Source organism: Paramormyrops kingsleyae, chromosome 24, assembly GCF_048594095.1.
Source record: "Paramormyrops kingsleyae isolate MSU_618 chromosome 24, PKINGS_0.4, whole genome shotgun sequence".
NCBI lineage: Eukaryota > Metazoa > Chordata > Actinopteri > Osteoglossiformes > Mormyridae > Paramormyrops > Paramormyrops kingsleyae.
The window spans coordinates 16,018,339-16,037,838 of NC_132820.1; the positions used below are offsets into that span (position 1 = coordinate 16,018,339).

General features: G+C 42.5%; 1 protein-coding gene across 5 annotated transcripts in view; it reads left to right on the forward strand.

Annotated features, from left to right (window-relative positions):
* Window positions 1-19,500, forward strand: part of LOC111859691 (fibroblast growth factor 13) — a 117,022-nt gene that overhangs the window by 56,565 nt on the left and 40,957 nt on the right. For 4 of the 5 annotated variants that reach the window (XM_023842629.2, XM_023842630.2, XM_023842628.2 and 1 more), the window contains exons 3-4: window positions 5,847-5,861; window positions 6,940-7,107. In XM_023842629.2, coding sequence (XP_023698397.1) covers window positions 5,847-5,861; window positions 6,940-7,107 — 183 coding nt within the window. The remainder of the gene's footprint in view (window positions 1-5,846; window positions 5,862-6,939; window positions 7,108-19,500) is intronic. The other variant, XM_072706281.1, reaches the window with a different exon arrangement.

The window sequence follows — 19,500 nt, forward strand, 5'->3', positions numbered from 1 at the left end:
GTGCAGCTCCTGAAATGTGGTGTTCCTGAGTTCCTCATGTGCCGTGATGGCCTTGTCCAAAGCTGGGAAAGTCAGTGTTCCAGTGGGGGGTGCTAGGGGTGGGGAAGTTTCCCTGTTGGGCATTCTAGACCATCAGTAGTAACTGTAAATGTTGAACACTGGGCATTTCTGCTTAATAAGACACAGTACAATGTACAGTTTAATAGCAGACAGCTGTCTCAGTTTGCTCGGCCTCTGCAATTCCTTGCATTTGGCTGATGTCCCTGTTCTACTAATGTATACAGTTTCTCTACAGGAACTTCCTGGAACTCTCTATATGTTTGTGTGTTTACAGGTCCCGCTGGAATAGAGTGTTGCTTACTATAGAGAGTCAGAGCCAGATGGCAACCTGATGACAGTGTTTGGTGACACAGGAGATGACTTGAATAATCCGCTGTGTTGTTCTGAAAACATGATTTTTCACACTGAATGAAGGCATTTCCTTTATTCTGTATGATTTCCTGAATTTACACAGACTGATTACAGTTTGGAGAAATTTTCTATCATTTATTATCAAAGATTTATGGACCTTCTGCATTATGGATTATGTTATGACATGCGGTATTATTAATATCAGCGCATGTGACCAGGAAGTTAAAATAGATAATTTCTTTGGATTTTGGAGCCTTTGCTGTCAGAACATCTTCCCTCTATTTTCATGCATTTAACGGAAAGGTTCTAGCACAAATTTTCTAAGTAGCCTATGGGATTTGGGCCTAGTTGAATTATCACAGCTCTTTTGTTGAATCCCAGATGATGCACCTCGCTTGTCTTACTGTATTAAAGGTTCATTTTGGATTGCTTTGTGATCAGTGCAGTTTTTCCAGGTCATCCTGGGAACAGATGGCGCGGTCACTCTTTGCTTTGCATGCGCACGTACATTTGCAGCCTCATTATACTGTTGTGGGATCTGTCAGGTCCAATATGAATACACTGCATTATCCAGGAGCAGAGAACTGGTTTTACAATGACTCTGAAGTCAGTCATAAAGTACTGCATATTTTAAAAATAAACTGGCCTGGCTTATCCCTTTCTTGACCGTACGGCTCTGGGGTTCTAAAACATGCATTTAGGGTCTCTCCATTGCTCGTATGGCTGTCTGTGTGAGTGTTTCATCCTACCCAGGATAATCTCCAGTTTGGTCCTCTAATCTCTCTGTGAAAGACCCCAGGTCCTGACCAGGACACGAGCCTAGAACATGGCTGGATAGACGACTTAAACTTTGTTCATGTTAAAAAGAAAGTCTTGGGGCGCTTGGTTAATTCAGGAAAAAATATTGTTACATTTTTATAACAAAAATCATTACTTCATTTGTTTACATAAATATATATCACATTGGAATCAACTAGTATTTTTAAATCAATCATTAATTTCAAGTAGTAGTAAACGGGAAACCCAAACTGAAAGCGCTGTTCTGAGTTACAAGCAGTTTCACTGGGTGTTTTTGTAATTAGTAACACCTTTGTAATAAAGTTAAGCACCAACTTTTCTATTTACTATCCCTTTTGGGAGCCAGTGACTACAATCACAATTAATAACGAAATGCTATAAAAAATTATGACACTTCATAAAAAGATAATGTCTATGTGGAAGATATGTGCAGATATGTTAAACATTGCTTGTGAATGCTTTGCAACATGTTTACTGAATTAAGCAAGCATCCAAAGACTTTTTATGAGCACTGTTAGGCTAAAAAATTTCAGTTTCAAATTGCTATGTAATGCATTTGATTGTGAGCTGGTCTGATTCAGAGAGACGTTTTGCAAGAAGAAAATACATCATTAATACATGTATTGGGTGAGGTAGAAATGAAACTTTGGGCCAGTTAACATATACCATGCTTATAACCCATGAGAGGAAAATATTATCATGTGCAGCTTTTGCAGCTTTGAACAGCCTGTTGCGTCACCGAGATGGATGTCAGGCAAGATGAGACGCCAAGTCTGTGTCCTTGCATTACCAAATTGGCCTTAACAGCATTCAGTGTTGATCATTCACAGTTTCTCCTTCACTGTGTGCTCAGATGTCTCTGTGAAGTCCTGCCACCATGTCAATTATAAGTAAGTCATGTGGGATGTGAAGTTCAGCTCTTTTTCTTAAATCCATGAGAAGCACTGGCGGATTAATAAGGATATGCAGTCCTATGTGTCATGATTGAAAGAATTAAAGAATTAAATTGCCTTAGCTCTGGTCTTACTCTAAGACCCTCCCGATAGCCTCAATGACCAGATTAGCAGAGACACCTGAGGCAAGATCAGAGGCACTCTCACGCCTTCATTTGCTGCTCTCTTAGTATGAATGACGGGTGATGACTTTTCAGCATTGAGGCCAAGGACGTCCATCCCAGCGGTATCTCAGTCTTTAGCTCTGAGGCTGACTCTGATCACTCATGCCCAGTCGGGAGATAGAAGCTAGAGACAGACCCCTCAATCTATCAAGGTCTTTTCAGTGAAGGCCAGAGCACGACACGGCAGTGCAGATCAAATCAGGGGCCGGGGGGGGGGGGGGACAGGAGGTAAATCTACACAGAAGTTTCACTCGCTATTCTGGTGCCTCAAAGGCTGCCATTAATGACTCAGGGTGCAATTTTCACAATAAAAACATTTACGGGCACTTTGGGTTCCACATGGCAACAATTGCTAATGGATTCAGAGTCCACCGTCGGTCCTTCCCAGAAACCTGCAGCGTAGCCCCAAAAACGTCAGTGCAGACGTCCTGCGTGAGGCAGATCCTGAAAGCCCTGCGGCCGTGGTATGTAGCGTTATTCTGTTTTTGTTGATGTAGCTGATGAACTTGGGGTTTTGTTACACATCGGAAAACCAATACACATGCTTACTGTGTCTGAAAAGTGCGATACGCTGACAGCTTATGTACATGAAATGCGTTAAAATTTAATGGAAATTATTTTTGTCTGAAAATCAGAATCAGTGAATGGTTGCCTTGTCAAAATGCAACATGGGGGGGCATTATTCTGGGTCAGATTTCAGGAGGGGTGCTGCAGGGTGGGCTGCGCTATTCTAAGACCCATTAATATTTTATCTTCGGGCTTTCTGTCTCTGCACTCTGCCATTTTAAGGAAGGCAGATTTGGTGGAAATATCCAAAGGCTATAGAAAGTGGCCACATCAATGGGAAATGGACAAGGCGGTAAATTGGCACCTCTATCTTCACCTGGGGGTGAATACCAGCAGCAGAAAGGCTAGCTCAGCAATGGGCTTGGTTTAATCTCTCACAGTCCTGCTCTGAAAGTCTGAACTCAGCAACACTGTAGGGCAGGGGTGCCCAGCTCCAGTCCTGGGGGGCCGGAGCCCTGCACATTTTTGGGTTTCCCCTCGTTTAACACACCTGATTCAACTCCTTGTGCTAATTACCTGAATCATTAAGCTGAATCATTTATGGTGGAACAGGGAAAGAACTAAGCTACACAGGGCTCCGGCCCCCCAGGACTGGAGTTTGACACCCCTGCTGTAGGGGCTGGAATCTGTCTTTCTCCCACAGGGGGGTCAGTTAGCACCATTACGGGTTTCGGATTTGTCAGACAACGCTGTTTAAGTGATTCAGTTTTCTTTTTTTTTTTTCAATATTCATAAAGTGCCAAGTTGGCTGGGCATTTCGATATGTCCGCACACCTCTGGTTGGGGGGTCTGAATCTCCCCTCCACTCTGTCTGTGTTGAGATTACAGTGAATTTGCCCTGTGATGGACTGGCATCCCATCCATACTGTCCCCTGCCCTGTCGCCTGTGATGGACTGGCATCCCATCCAGGGTATCCCCCTGCCTTGTGCCCAGTACTTCCTGGAGCAGGCTGCAGGTGACCCTGGCCAGGATGTGCAGATGGAGGTGGGAATGGGCTCATGTTTGATCTAAGTGATTTTGTAGGAGCTGAATTTGAGGGACGATATTAAAGCTTGAAGAGTTAATAAAAGAGAATGAATGAAAATCATATCCGGTATTGTGTATTAGCCCAACATGACCTTGGCATAAATATGAGATCTTAAATAAAAATAAATGAAATGCCTCAGGTGAAGTAGCGACCAGAAGAGTGTGACATGAAGTGAGTGACTCTGTGGGCTGAACGCTGTGTCTGTGAGCGGAAGGTCGCTGGTTTAAACCCTTGCCTTGGTGGAATAATGACACGTCTGTGGCCCCCCGAACAAGGCCCTAACACCCCAGCTCCAGGGGCACTGCACACTGCACACTGCACACTGCACACTGGCTGACCTCCCCATGTATGTCTCCTGGAGAGCTAGATGGTAGAGGTGAAAAGGGGATTTTCTCATGGGGAGTAATACAGTACTCAGCTGACTTGATTAAATTCCTCTTTAAAGGAATGGAAAAGCACATGAAAAAAAGAAACTCAAAATGTGATTGGTTTTAATTGGGAAACATAAAAATTGCGTGAGTGAATGGATGTATATCGTATGCAAACTTGAGTGTTCTCGTGTACCTGTTTGATGTCGTCTTCCATTGCCTAAGTACAGTTCTAACACTATAAGAACAGAAGTACAGACGACGGTAAAAATAGCTGGATGTTGTTGTTGCACAATTCCAAATATCAAGGATACATCGGTTGCATCCTCACCAAATGAGACCAATCCCATGATTCATTGCAGCCCATGTTCACTATTTGGGGGCAAGTTTGCAAGATGGCTCTTGCCAAGACCCCAAGAATGATCGTTGTGTTCTTGGTATTGAGAAACACCCAATGTCTATCTTTACAGAACCCAAGGGGCAAGATCAAGGTAAAGCAAAGTACCACCAAGGAAACGTCAGGGCTCAGTCTGCCTGATGCACAAATCAGTTTTATCTGAGAGAAATTACATTGATACATAATGCATAATACACAGTCATACCTCAGCTCACCAACTTAATTAATTCGAGGACTCAGTTTGCGACCCGAAAAGTTCGCGACCTGAATCGATTTTTCCCATTTAAAATAATGTAAATACAAATAATTCGTTCAAACCTCAGAAACACTGAATTTTTTCAAATTTTTTTATGTTTTACTGTGACCAAGAATAAATTAACATAACCTTAAAGAGCAAAAACGGGAGAGAGAGAACATACGTTTACGGGAGGCGGACCAATACACAACAAGAATATGCTTGGCGGGCTGGTCACTCGAAAGACGGCAACATTATTTTCATATGTCTAAAATGTTTATGTATATTTCATGATGTCATGTGTTTGTACTGTAAACAAACAATAAGCAGTTGTCACTAAGTGTTAATGGAGAATAAAATACTTAAATAGGAGTTACTTAATAATTGATGTTATTAATGAAGTACTGTAATTTTCTGTTAAAAACCATCACAAATATGTTTATCAATCACTGAAAGGTACTATAACAGAATGTTCTCTCTATTTTTATATTCTTTCAGATATTCGACCTCTGAAGAGATATAGTAAAGACATACGTCTACAACAAGTTTTTTATACATTCCACAACCGTTCTTAGGCATAATGTACACTTCTGCATGTTTCGGGTGGTTCTTTGGGCCGTTTCTGTCGGATGTTTGTTTGTTCGCAGCCTGAAACATGGTTCGCAAACCGGTACAAAAAATTTATGAACATCTGGTTCGTAACCCGATTTGTTTGTGAACAGGACTGTTCATGGGTCGAGGTACCACTGTATACTGATCACTCCTTCATATACATCTGTTATCTTTGCACAAAATTGTACTGCAACAATTATATAACAATTATAAATAAATGTCAATACAGTCTATTTTGCCTGTTATTTGAATTGTATTTATATTATGATTCTAATTGTTCCTTTTTCCTTTTTAATGCATTCGCATTGTCCAGAGAGCGAACTTTCAAGTAAGCATTTCATTGCAATTACTGCTCTTTGTGTGCATGAAGAATGAGAGCTGAGAAATGTCCAAGTCCATTAGAAATAAAGTTGACAATGTAACTTTTGCCACCTGGAGCCCCAGGCATACCCCCTTCTAACAAACACATTACAAAACTCATTAACCAGCATGCTTAATTCATTATGCAGCAAAGTCATTCAGGCTTGCACATATTTCAATTAACATGAACTCTACAAATACGAATAAAACCAATGCAGTCAAAACAATCCAGAAAGGAGAACACACCTGTGTAATTGTATTTCACGGTTAGTGTATATTTACACACACACACACACACACACACACAGGTTTGTAATTATATCTTTGTAGGGACTCTCCATCCATTTCTATGCGGAAAACTCTAATCCCAGCATGACAACCATAGTAGTCATTTTTACCTTCTTGATTACATTCACAAACCTTTGTGGGGACCTGAAAAATGGTCCCCATAACGTCAAAAATAACTGGTTTTTATGACATTATGGGGGACATTTGCTCCCTACAATGTAATATAAACCTAACCCACACACACACACACACACACACAGACTATATTATGTATATAATATTTTATATTTGTATTTTTACCTCAGAAAGGTGATAGAATCTCCCACCTACATTGGCTGCTTCTGTCATAAAGTCCTGTCCTGCACATTTCCTCCTTGCCCCACTTTCCTCCTACCATAACTACTGCATAAACCCTGCATAAACCCTGCATAAACCCTGCATAAACCTTCCCCCATGTTCCAACATAATTCACTTATCTGTTTATTCCATTATTAGGTTTTTATTTAGGTGTACTGTTTATTATTTAGGTGTACTGTTTATTATTTAGGTGTACTGTTTATTATTTAGGTGTACTGTTTATTATTTAGGTGTACTGTTTCTCTTAAGCAGTTAACTTCCTTGTTACATCTGTTGCTGTCATTGTTATTGATGCTTGTTTCACCATTGCGATGGTTTCTTTTATTGTTATTATTATTATTATTATTATTATTGCAGTGGGCTGTCTAACCTGGCTTCCTTTTCTTATGGTGTGACCACAGTCCAGGATGACGCCGCCCCAGGTACCCAGGAGTACATTATGTTGCGGCAGGATTCCATCCATTCTGCAGATATAAGGAAAAAAGAGTCTCCCTTTCGCACTAAGTGCCATGAAATCTTCTGCTGTCCACTGAAGCAAGTCACCCAGAAAGAAAGTACAGAACCTGAAGGTTTGTTGACACCCATTGATGCCTCTCTCGTCTTTCTGTGCTTGCTTTCCTCAGTGAGGTACATTGAATTTCGTTTGCATTGCTCAGCTTGGAAAGCTTCAGATCCGTCTGTGCTGATTCTTTGCAGGATATGCTGAGGGCATGCGTGTGTGTGTGTATGTGTGACTGTGTGTGTGTGTGTGACTGTGTATGTGTGTGTGACTGTGTGTGTGTGTATGTGTGACTGTATGTGTGTATGTGTGACTATGTGTGTGTGTGTGACTGTGTATGTGTTTTTGTAATTATTACTTTGTGGAGACCAGATTCCCCCACAATGTGATAAAAACCTGTTATTTTGATGCTATGTGCACCACAAAAGTTTTGCCCATAGAAATGAATGGACAGTCCCCATAAAGACATACATGCCCAGTGTGTGTGTGTGTGTGTGTGTGTGTGTGTCCTTCTGTCTGGAGAATGCCCGGGGGAGATGCCATCCCTGTGTTGTGTTTGTGCCTCGTCCAAGCGCCTGCCTGCTGAGTGTAACGTCTGCAAAGGCTGCATCGTTCCTCTAGATCGCTGTCTGAGAAACATGCCCGCCTCAGCGTCTCTCCTGGAGGCCTCCCAGTCTGGGCCTGTATGTATGTGGAGCTGAGCGCATGGTCTGACACGAGCAGCCTCGCATCATGCGTGACGGCCGCAGCTGCCGGGCCGCTTGCCGCAATCCCGCTCCTTCTCTTCCAGCCTGCCCTCGTCGCGGCCGTGAGCTCATCGTTAACGTCTTGGCGATTTGTTTAAGAACGCGGAGCTGTTTTCCTTCCTCAGCGGACGCTCTGGGGCGTTTAATCCCAGCTTGGCTGTTGGCGATACCTGGCAGGTGCCAGGTGAAGAAAAATTCCAGCATGCCCATCCTGGCTCGCTGTTGAATCCCGCTCCCATCCCGACTTCCCAGTACTACCCCTGGCCTCGCTCCTCTTCCCCTGGCTTTCGCACATGGCTTTTCGCTGAGTCACCACTCGCCGTCGCCAGCTCGTGGTTGCTTGGCCCGAGTCTCCATACGTAGCATCTGCCTATCTGCAAGCCGATGGCCAGGCTTGTTTACTTTATGCAGTAGAAGGATGCTGCATATGGCGGGAGGCTGCGTGGATCTGCCTGCCAAGCGTAGGGCTGCTGCATTTCTCTATTTATTAGTTGCTTTTTTTGGACACTCATGCAGTGCTCTGCTTAATGCAGTGCTCTGCTTAATGCAGTGCTCTGCTTAATGCAGTGCTCTGCTTAATGCAGTGCTATGCTTAATGCTTTACACAGGCCTTTCCCTCTCGGGCGGCCAGGCAGGCCGGTAATCTAAGACACACTGTATATCGCTGCTAGTAATTCAACACTTTCCCTCAGCCCTCAGTCATAAAACCAAGTCATAAAAAGGGGCATCATCTATCCAGAATTCCAATTACTGTCAGTTGATATTAATTTATTGCTTGAAAATGGAGATATATTAACACTGTATAGACTCTGACTATTTTAAAATGTGATTTCAGCAGATAGCACGGTCTCACCGCTTTGCGTTTCGACCACGTATCCAGTGAGGGATCTCCACAGGGTTCACTTGTGCTCGCTAGCTACACTGCTGCTGTGTGGCGAGAAACGTGATGTAAATGTGGCCATCGAGGAAAACAGATAGTAGAGAATTACGAAGCAGTTAAGCAAGACTGCCGAGGTGGGGGCCTTCTTCAGCCGGAAGAAGGGAAAAGATGCAGCAGAAACCTGAGTGCCGTTGTGGTGCCTTTGCTCTGCATGTGAAACGAAGCTCCTTGTGGGAAAACTCCCCCCTCCCAGGTAAGCAGAGTAGCTGCTGGTTAGGAAACAGCCAGAGAGAACTTTACAAGGTTATTTTAAAGGTGGACACCTTTTTCTACATGCAACTTTTTAATGTCACACAGTAATGTTTAGAGAAGACATCAGCCTGTTAGCATGAGGTGTTCATACATTATATTCATATTCGTCATGGAGACGGAGTGGTTCACACGTCTAGGGTTGAGTGTAAAGGTTTGTGAATTACCTGAAGTGTGTGTCATTGTGTGGGGCTGCCTTGCGATGGACTGGCATCCAATCCAGGCTACCCCCTTCCCAGTGCGGCCCATCCAGGCTGCACCCTTCCCAGTGCATCCCATCCAGGCTGCACCTTTCCCAGTGCGGCCCATCCAGGCTACCCCCTTCCCAGTGCATCCCATCCAGGCTACCCCCTTCCCAGTGCGGCCCATCCAGGCTGCACCCTTCCCAGTGCATCCCATCCAGGCTGCACCCTTCCCAGTGCGACCCATCCAGGCTACCCCCTTCCTAGTGCATCCCATCCAGGCTGCACCCTTCCCAGCGCGGCCCATCCAGGCTACCCCCTTCCCAGTGCATCCCATCCAGGCTGCACCCTTCCCAGTGCGGCCCATCCAGGCTGCACCCTTCCCAGTGCGGTCCATCCAGGCTGCACCCTTCCCAGTGCATCCCATGCAGGCTACCCCCTTCCCAGTGCGTCCCATCCCGGCTGCACCCTTCCCAGTGCATCCCATCCAGGGTCCACCCTTCCAGTTGCCCTTGCTGCTACAGGCCTCCCTGCAACCCTGTCCCAGATGTGGACTGATTGAAATCACCTTGGATAATCATAAATATATAAACACAGAGGAGTCCGAATCAGTTTTTCTTTGTTTCAATCAAATTTACTGCATACTATGGTTCATAGTCCAAGCATTCAATTTTAATTGCATTCAACATTGTGATCAATCATTTGTTTTCATTCAGTGTTTGAATCATCATGCGTCACCATCTGGTTTGCAAGGCATGAAAATGCATGAATTCGGTTTCTGGAAACACGTAATATCTTGGGGGACACGTGTGTGCTAATATTTGACAATAATATGGTTTTGGTTAGAATTCAGAAATGATCAAGTGAAATACAGGGTCAATTTAAAGGCATGCCACTTTAAAGGATGTTACAGATACGTTTTATGAGCTATGCAGCACATAAAACTCATTTTATCCTCCACAATCCAAACTGTAGCCCCCTTAGGGATCAGCACACAGACAAAGGGATTAAAGGTGAAACACTATGAAAATGGCAATACTCTAGGGCCATTCTTTTCTTGTTCTTAATTTGGCAACCCTAAATAAACCTAAGCTTGCTTCTTACCTTGCTTACCCATTTTTAGCATATTGTGTGATGCAGACAACCTGCACCGGGTCTCTGCTCTTTGACGCATCGCAATAAAAAGGCGTCTCTCTTGCAGGCTACACAAAGTCATCAGCCAGGCCTCTGGTGTCACTTGTAAAGCAGCCCCGTGGCTCTGGCCTTCTCTCGCCGTGCCTGTGCGCTGTCCTTCAGGATCACTTCAGGATCACTGGAGGGAGTGGCAATGACTCAGGTTACTTTCTTGCTCCCCGGGAGAGTGGAGAGAGTTAGCAGGCGAGACAGAAAGGGAGCGAGAGGGCGCACTACAGATGTATTATTTCGTTTCACTGCAGCTCTGCTCCGACGTGACTGAATTTACAAAGGAAGAGGGAATTCATTATGTCGTTTATATTTATTAATGTTTTAGAGATTTGTGTCGCGCTGCAGTACAGGTACACCCTCTGAGGTATCCTCTCCCCATATCTCAGTCTTACAGTCATATACCTCCTCGGAACATCTCAGGATCTCCCAAATAAGGTCCTTAATTCAATGGCTCTCCACCCATCCCCACCCCTTAACAACTAACATGACATCCTTACTAATCAAGTCTTAAAATCCTACTGTGAAGTGTTTTTAAGCTCAGTGGCCTGTCCGAGTCACGGTTCTTGTTTTAAAAAATCTGCAGACAGACAGTGGATCAGACACGCCAGTAAGCAATTCTCCTCCCACACATTAGCAAAGTTAGCTGTTCAGCTTACCAGTAGGTGGCGCTAGTTTCTTGTTCTGTCACTGTTGCTCCCTATAGTCACAACACTGCAGATACCCCTTTAATAATCCATGGGTTACAGCAGGCATGGCCAGCGAAGCGAGACATGCTTCACTGCAGTCCGCAGCTATTTAACATCACTGTAATTCATACTTCACAGTCAGTAAACGTAAGCCTGTTTTGGCCCGAGTCTCCATTGAACCTGTCACTCTGTAATCCCCATTTATTAATAGTTATTAAACTGAAGTATTTATCTAAAACTTTCATAGCAATTAGCCAGTCATAAAAAGCAATTCATATTAGCATTTGGTCTCTGCATATGCTTCTGAATATATCCCTCTTAATCAATTTTTTGAATTATAACTCCAAACAAGAAAAAATGCCGACATTCACTCTGAATACCATTATCAGATATTACTCAAATTCCTATGTTTAATATACAGCCAAAGAAATTACTGTGAGGCTGATGTTGATTAAAGCAAAGTCCTTCATTCTTTATAGCTTTTTGTATGTGGTTGGTTTGGCTGATTGAATATTAAAATATTATTTTTCTCACAACCTAGCGCTGTTCTTAGGCCTGACTGATGTGAAAGGTTCAGTACAACGGATATCTCCCCAAAAGTAAAAGCGTCACATGTGCCACAGATGTGAAATGTATAATGGGGAGTATGACTAAGTCCATCGTGGCGTGTTTTTAAGCCAGTCCTCGTGACCCAGACACAGACGACTTTACCGCTACATTTTAAGGTAGCTTAGACATGAAAGAACCCAAAGAGTCTTCCTTTTCTATAGCATGACCGGCTGTGGTGGTACTTTGCTTTGCAGGATAGTTAAGATTGATAGTTAAGATGGATAGTTAAGATTGATAGTTAAGATGGATAGTTAAGATGGATAGTTAAGATGGATAGTTAAGATGCTTGCACGTACAGTGGTAACTGAGAAGTCCCACTGCGGTGGTGCTTTGCTTTGCAGGATAGTTAAGATGGATAGTTAAGATGCTTGCACATACAGTGGTAACTGAGAAGTCCCACTGTGGTGGTGCTTTGCTTTGCAGGATAGTTAAGATGGATAGTTAAGATGCTTGCACGTACAGTGGTAACTGAGAAGTCCCACTGTGGTGGCGAGATCGCTGCAGTTGCTGCTGCTGTAGCCACAAACACAAAATGGATTAGCTATCCCCAGCTGGAGGACGCAGAGTAATTACATTTCAGAGGCGCACATTCCTCAGCTCTACGGGGCCCAGGATGCGAGCTCATTTCAGGGCTGACAGAAGTCGAATAATTCACTTCTGGATGCCGTCGGCCTTTGATTATGGTCTGTCTTATTTATTCTTGTTCTCCGTGAGGTTTAATTTACATACACTCCAGACTGCCTCTGCCCTCCCCCAACCATGAGCCATGCTTTTAACGAGGTAAATATAGAAATCAGTAAATCATAAACGGCATCATTTTTTTCCACCCGGACCTTCTCAAAGCCAGCTTATTGTCTTATTTACATGTCAGATCAATGCATTATAGCGGTATAAGTGTGCATGGCTTTGGATTGATAGCTTTTTGGGAGGGTACACCTCTTGTGGTGCTCTATGCTCTTCCTAAGCTACTAGAAAGCTAATGCTAAACCAGGACTAGGGAATCTGCTGCATGGAGAGCCAGTGTGGGTGCAGGTTTTTGGGATGACCTCACAGTCAGCCAATAATAAAACTCCTATTCTGGGGACCCTCTGTTATTGGCTGAGACTGACTGAAAAGCTATAAAAAGAAAAACAATCCCACACCAGCCCTCCATGGAGCAGGTGCCCTACCCTTGTTCTAAACCCACCATCCTTTCAGGAAATAATTATTTACTTATTATTGACACCCCCAGGCAATTTTATTCTCTTAGAGAGAAAAGACATTTATTATGTCTAAGCTGTAAATGTCTGGTAGCAATACTAGGCAGGGAATTGTTATTACTCTTTGCTGAACATATTCTAATGCGGCATTATTTTAATATTTAAGGTGTGCAGCTATTTTGTCATTGACCAGCCTTACTGCATTCTTACCTCCTCCATCATTCTGTGCTCATACTTGTTGATTATCTTTCCCAAGTTTGTATCACCAACTTTTTCCACACCCCACTGTGCCTCTGCTCTGCCTCATAACCCAGTTTTGTGATTCGTAAACGGAACAAGTTTTCTGGAGTGTTTTAAAATCTCAGCACCAACAAAGGTTCCTTTGGTAATCGACTGGTTACACTGGCCCAGCTACAGGACGTATCTCTGACTGACTTGCTGCTTTTTGTCTCCAGGCCGGTTCCATACCCACATGCACAAAGCGAACAACTCTGTTTGCTCAGTCAGATATCAGGCAGTTCACTTGACGGAGCACAAATACTTAGTAATAACTCAGTTACTTAGTTTGTGGTTAATTAATATGTCAGTAATAGTAAAATACTATATTATTTGTGCCTTGTCAAGTAAAGTGTTACCGCAGTGCAGTTAATCACTTCAAGCCATGTTGTCTCATGAGGACAACGATGAAACATCCAGATACTTAGTATGATTCCCCATGAGGCCAACTTGAGTCATGATGTTTCAATGACTAGCTTCTGCAGCCTTGAGATGCCGTCCCATTTACAACCCACGCTTCTGTGAGGATACAGTCAGACTACATATGAACAAATGGATGCCTGTATCACCATGTAAATATCTGACAGTCACATGGTGCTTCCCAGAAGGGATTCAGCACCATCTGACACATGCACAGAATCAGGGTCACATCGACGGTTCTTCTTGCCGCCCCCAGCAGAATGCAACCTTATGAATGTTTGGATCCTGTCAAAGTATTGCACTATAAGTCACATGGTTTAGACCTAGTTCCCAGAATTCCCTCAGGAATCCTCAGCAACATCTCAACTGAGGCAGAGCTGGGCTCCTGTCTGCCCCAGTTTTTTTGCAGCCTACATCGGGGAATCTTTTTTGCTTATCCAGCCCAAGATGATTCATGGCACCTACCATTACAGGCCTTTAAGAATTAGCAACTATTTGAAACTTTAATGCAAAAAAAACGTAGGTATGCTCCCATTAATGGTCTATATTGAGAGCACCATGTACAGTAACCTGAATCCGCTGCGCTGTCTGAGGGCTTAGCTTGGTGTGATATTCTGTTAAATTGAGTGTCTTCTGTGTGAACTCAAAATATCATAACATACCCTAAAGTAACTTCTGCGTAGAAAGTGAGACAATGCTGAAGAATGATGGAATTTTGGAAATTAGAAGACCTGGACTCACAAGGTGTGAATGTCCTGTTGTTCCTAAGCGCTGACATCAGACTATGCTAGTCAGACCCTGCTATGCAGGTTGTTAGCTCTCACACCTAGAAGCAACATGCAACCACAGGATCAGGCTCAGGATTCATTGGAAGCACAAGGAAATTAATCTGCTGGCCAGGGGATTTGAACCAGCAACCATCTGGTCACATGTATAGAGTGCTAACCCACAGAAGCACACACCCTCTCTTCTTCATTCCCTCAATGACAGTTGCAGGAGAATGCAGGTGACAGTTCCATGTAACCACTGCATCAATGAGCCATCCAGTGATCCAATTACTGCAGTGTTGTTGAAAGCACACTGCATGGGGGATCAGACACACAGGTGGGCCATTCACATTTTTAGATATTCTGCTTCTTTTGTCCTCCCTGCTCAGATGGTATTCAGTCGCTTTACCTTTAATGCAGATCCTGCTTTATGTATTAATCAAACCCGCTGCAGCTCCTTCATGTCATGCTGTTTTCATGTATTAATTGGCTACACACACAGTAGTTTACATTAATAAACCGGAGAAGGGCCTTTTGGTTTTGGCTGCTAAGCTTCATTTCCAAAGCTTCTCCTAAAGTCACCCCAGGATTTGCCGTAACCATCCAATGCATTCATGTGTTTGTTTACTCAACCGTTACTGCGCCGAGTTTGGCTAAGCAGTAGCTCAGTAATTAGATAACTAATTACGTAAATTAATTAAGGCGGTGAAATTTAACAAAAACATGAAATGGCTGAGGTGCCCCTGAGGACAGGTTTGGGAAATGAAGTTCTTCTAGCCGTCCATCAAGATATCAGTAACTTTTTGGAGAACATTCTTGCTATTTTACTATATAGCTATTTTATGATTATATATATATATATATATATATATATATATATATATATATAGCTATTTTATGATTATATATATATATATATATATAGCTATTTTATGATTATATATATATATATACTATATATATAACAAAGTAATGTGTTTCTTTTCTTTCGGTGTAAATATACACTTACAGACAAATAGCTGTAAACAAGGATTGACTGTAGGGACAGTAACACAGAAGGAGCTCAGTTTGGTTTACAGCACTTGGTAGCATACAATTTATAAGCAGTACAAGGTTTTCTGCTAATTATGTGCGATGAATAATGAATTGTCAGGGCTGAGGGGATGATAAATGAACAAACAAATCAGCTTCGTGCATCAGGCTTCAGCCTTGACCTCTGACCTTTACATCAGAGTCCCTCTGACGTAACGGGGATCCATTGTCAGGAATAATTATCAGTTTCTGGTTTAGCTTTTATTCTGCTTTAGAAAAACAAGGAAGACCATTCAGTTTTACAACTCAGAGCATCACCATATTGCCTTTGATTTTAATGAAATCAACATTTCAGTATTTCATTTCACTACAGTTGGAACTTAAAGAACGTTAAGTTTGAGAGGAGTTGCCTGGATGTCAGTTTCTGACGTTTTTTTTTATATGATATCTGCTGGGAGACATACTGATTATCCTCCAGGCCAGGGGTGGGGCACCTGTTCCATGGAGAGCTGATGTGGGTCCGGGTTTTTGGGACGGCCTCTCAATCAGCCAATAACAGTGGCTCCCCAGGACTGAGAAGCACTGCTTTATTATTGGCTGATGGAGAGGTCATTCCAAAAACCCGCACCGGCCCTCCATGGATCAGGTTCCCCACCCCTGCTCCAGGCATTCAAAATAGATAGGTCAGCTTTATAGTTACGATTTATGTTTGTTTGTTTATTCATTTACAGTTTTATTTACATTTTTATATTAAAATCATCAAAAGTTACATGAGAGTTTGTTTTTGTTATTAAGGAATTACTCAAATTCACAAATATAACATAACAAAAATATTCAAAAGTTACTGAATTATTATCTAAAAATCTCATTAATATGCATCAAAACATTTAGTCTGACATTTGTGTTAGAACATAAGAACATAAGAACTATACAAACGAGAGGAGGCCATTCGGCCCATCGAGCTTGCTTGGGGAGAACTTAACCAATAGCTCAGAGTTGTTAAAATCTTATCTAGCTCTGATTTAAAGGAACCCAAGGATTCAGCTTGCACTACGTTATCAGGAAGACTATTCCATACTCTGACTACACGCTGTGTAAAGAAGTGCTTCCTTAAATCCAGTTTGAAATGTTCTCCTGCTAATTTCCACCTATGGCCACGAGTTCTTGTATTTGAACTAATGCTGAAGTAACTATTTGGTTGAACAGCATCCAAACCTGTTAGAATCTTATAGACCTGGATCATGTCCCCCCCCAGTCTCCTTTGCTTGAGGCTGAACAGATTTAGCTCAACTAACCTTTCCTCGTATGACATTCCTCTAAGACCAGGAAACATTCTTGTGGCCCTACGCTGCACCTTTTCTAAGGCCGCAATGTCCTTTTTAAGATATGGTGACCAAACCTGCACACAATATTCTAGGTGAGGTCTCACCAAGGAATTGTATAATCTTAGCATTATCTCCCTTGACTTAAACTCCACACACCTGGAGATATACCCCAACATTCTATTGGCCTTTTTTATTGCTTCCCCACACTGGCGAGAGTGGGACATGGAAGCATCAACATACACACCAAGGTCTTTCTCATAATTAGCTACCTTTATTTCAGTAGGACCCATAAAATACCTGTACTTTATATTTCTGCTCCCTACATGGAGTACCTTATAGTTGTCTATCTTAAATTTCATCTGCCAGGTATCGGCCCAGTCACTAATTAAATCAAGATCCCGCTGTAGCTGCTGAGCCGCTAGTTCAGTATCTGCTACACCACCCACCTTGGTGTCATCTGCAAATGAACAATAGTGGTCCTAAAATTGAACCCTGCGGTACCCCACTATGAACGCAGGCCCACTGTGACATTGTGCCTCTTATAACTACTCGCTGCTTCCTGTTAACTAGTTATTAATCCAGGTCACTACAGTTCCTGAAATACCTGTCGCTTTGAATTTAAGTAGGAGCCTTTTGTGGGGGACAACATCAAAAGCCATTTGGAAATCTAAGTAGATGACATCATAGGCCTTCTTATCATGAACTTCCTGAGTAGCTTCCTCAAAAAACTCCAACAGATTTGTTAAACAGGATCTACCTCTGATTGGCTTATAGTTTGACAAATTACTTCTATCCCCTTTTTTGAAAATGGGCGTTATGTTGGCATGCTTCCAATCAAAAGGTACCACACCTTCAGATAAGGATTTTTTTTTGTAAACATCTCATATACAGCACAGTACCTAAGTATTCTTTGGGGATTCCCAGAAGTGTCGTGATTCTTCTTTTGCTGACTTAGCTAGGCCTCTTAAACCCTCTGTGATCGCTAACACATGGGCATCGTGGGTTCGTGGGGCCTATTGGTCATTCAAATCCTTTACTTTTTGAAAGACAAAATGCGTCTAGAAGTGAAGACAGCAGCAGTTGATGCATATGAACCCCGTGAGCAATGCGCCCATGTCAGACGGAGATCAGAACTAGGAGTTTTTCACTCATTGATATTCGGTGGGTGTTGGGATGGAGAGATTCACTGGGCTGGATAAGATGAATAATTTAGGCATAAAGAACCTGAACTACTCATAATCAACAAAAATGTCCACATAGCGCTATCAAATGCCTCACATTAACACTATAGAATTCTACAGAAAAATAATGATTGTGTCACATCACTTTGTGTAATAAATGAAATTGAATGAATGGGTGAAGGACATTCATGTTATATAAACATAATTCTTTATCATGAAACCCTTCTGATGTTGCTTATATATTGTTCTGACATTTGGTGATATTCCAGGTAAATAAAGCGAGACAAGATGCTGAAGCTCTTCGGAAAATCTATTTTTTATCTAGCTATTAAAATGTGACACAAGTTCATTTTTGTCTAGTTACAGAAAGCAAAAAGCTGCACTCACACATTAATGTGTTTATTAATCAGGCTCTGTGAGACTGAAACAATGGCAGGGGTGTTTATCCCCTGTGTTATTCTGGAACAAAGCGGAGCCCTTCATTGTGAGACACCTGCACTCCCAGTGGGTTATGGGATCGGGTTCAGACTCCCTCGTGACTCTTTCCGATGTAAAGAACACGCTGTGTTTGTTCTTAAGATCTCTAAAGTTAAGCTATAAACAGCCTGATTTGCTCATCTTGTTAAAATATGTCTACGAGCTGTTTTCAGAATTCTGCACACGATGCACTTGTACATCTATATGACGTTAAGAGATATGTATTCATGGCAAATCTTAGCCGTCAAAGGATTCTGCTTATTTCAGCTAATGATGATCAACAACTAGAATCAACTAGACGTTTATGTGGCTTCAAAGATCCTGGGTTTTGGTTACGCTTAATATCGCATTTACATTTTATCTTCACTAGAATCCATATTTGGACTGCGTCTCTATGGGAAGAAACACTTTTGACCAGCACAAAGCAGCCTCAGATAATTTATGTTCCTAAATTGGGGCCTTTGGCACGGCACAGACTGCTAATGCCGCAAACCTGCCAGCCACAATTCAGCCATTGTTATGAGTCTTCAGGGTGACTTTCTGGAGGGCATATTGAACTCACATAGCAGATACTCTTACCCAGTGGTCTGTGCATGGTCAGAGTGTGAAAATGTTCTGTGCCAAGTATATCAGCTTAGGAGGAAATAAGCATTGACAGGGAGTGCTCTCTGTGCGACATACGGGACCAGCAGTGGGACAGTCGTTTAGGTGTAAAGGTATTTCATTTGATCTGATTCCGTTTCACAAAACCTTGTCAATAATTTCTAGAGCATCAGCACTTGGCCGTGCATGTAAATAGGCACGTTAAAGAAGACGGATACTTGAGAACTACTACTGGAAGCAAGAACGTGTGCAGTATAAAGATGTAGTTCTATATTATGCTGTATGTACGATCAGATGGAGCTTTATAACATACGGTGATTTTTTTTTGTTTGTTATTTTTTACATTCAGAGGGCTCAAAAAGATTTTTCTCTTTCCTAGCTTGTAATACTTTGTGGTATATTTGTTGTCCACTAGGTGGCAGGATTCATTTGGCTTACATTTCAGATGATGACGGTTTACTGTTTATTTTCAAACTGAGTAGTTGTTTATTCATCGTGGTCACTAAAGGAGCAAAGTCCGCTAAAATGCAAACTAAAGCCGTTCTGTTAATATCCCCGTCCATTAGTGCATAAATACTATCAGGCA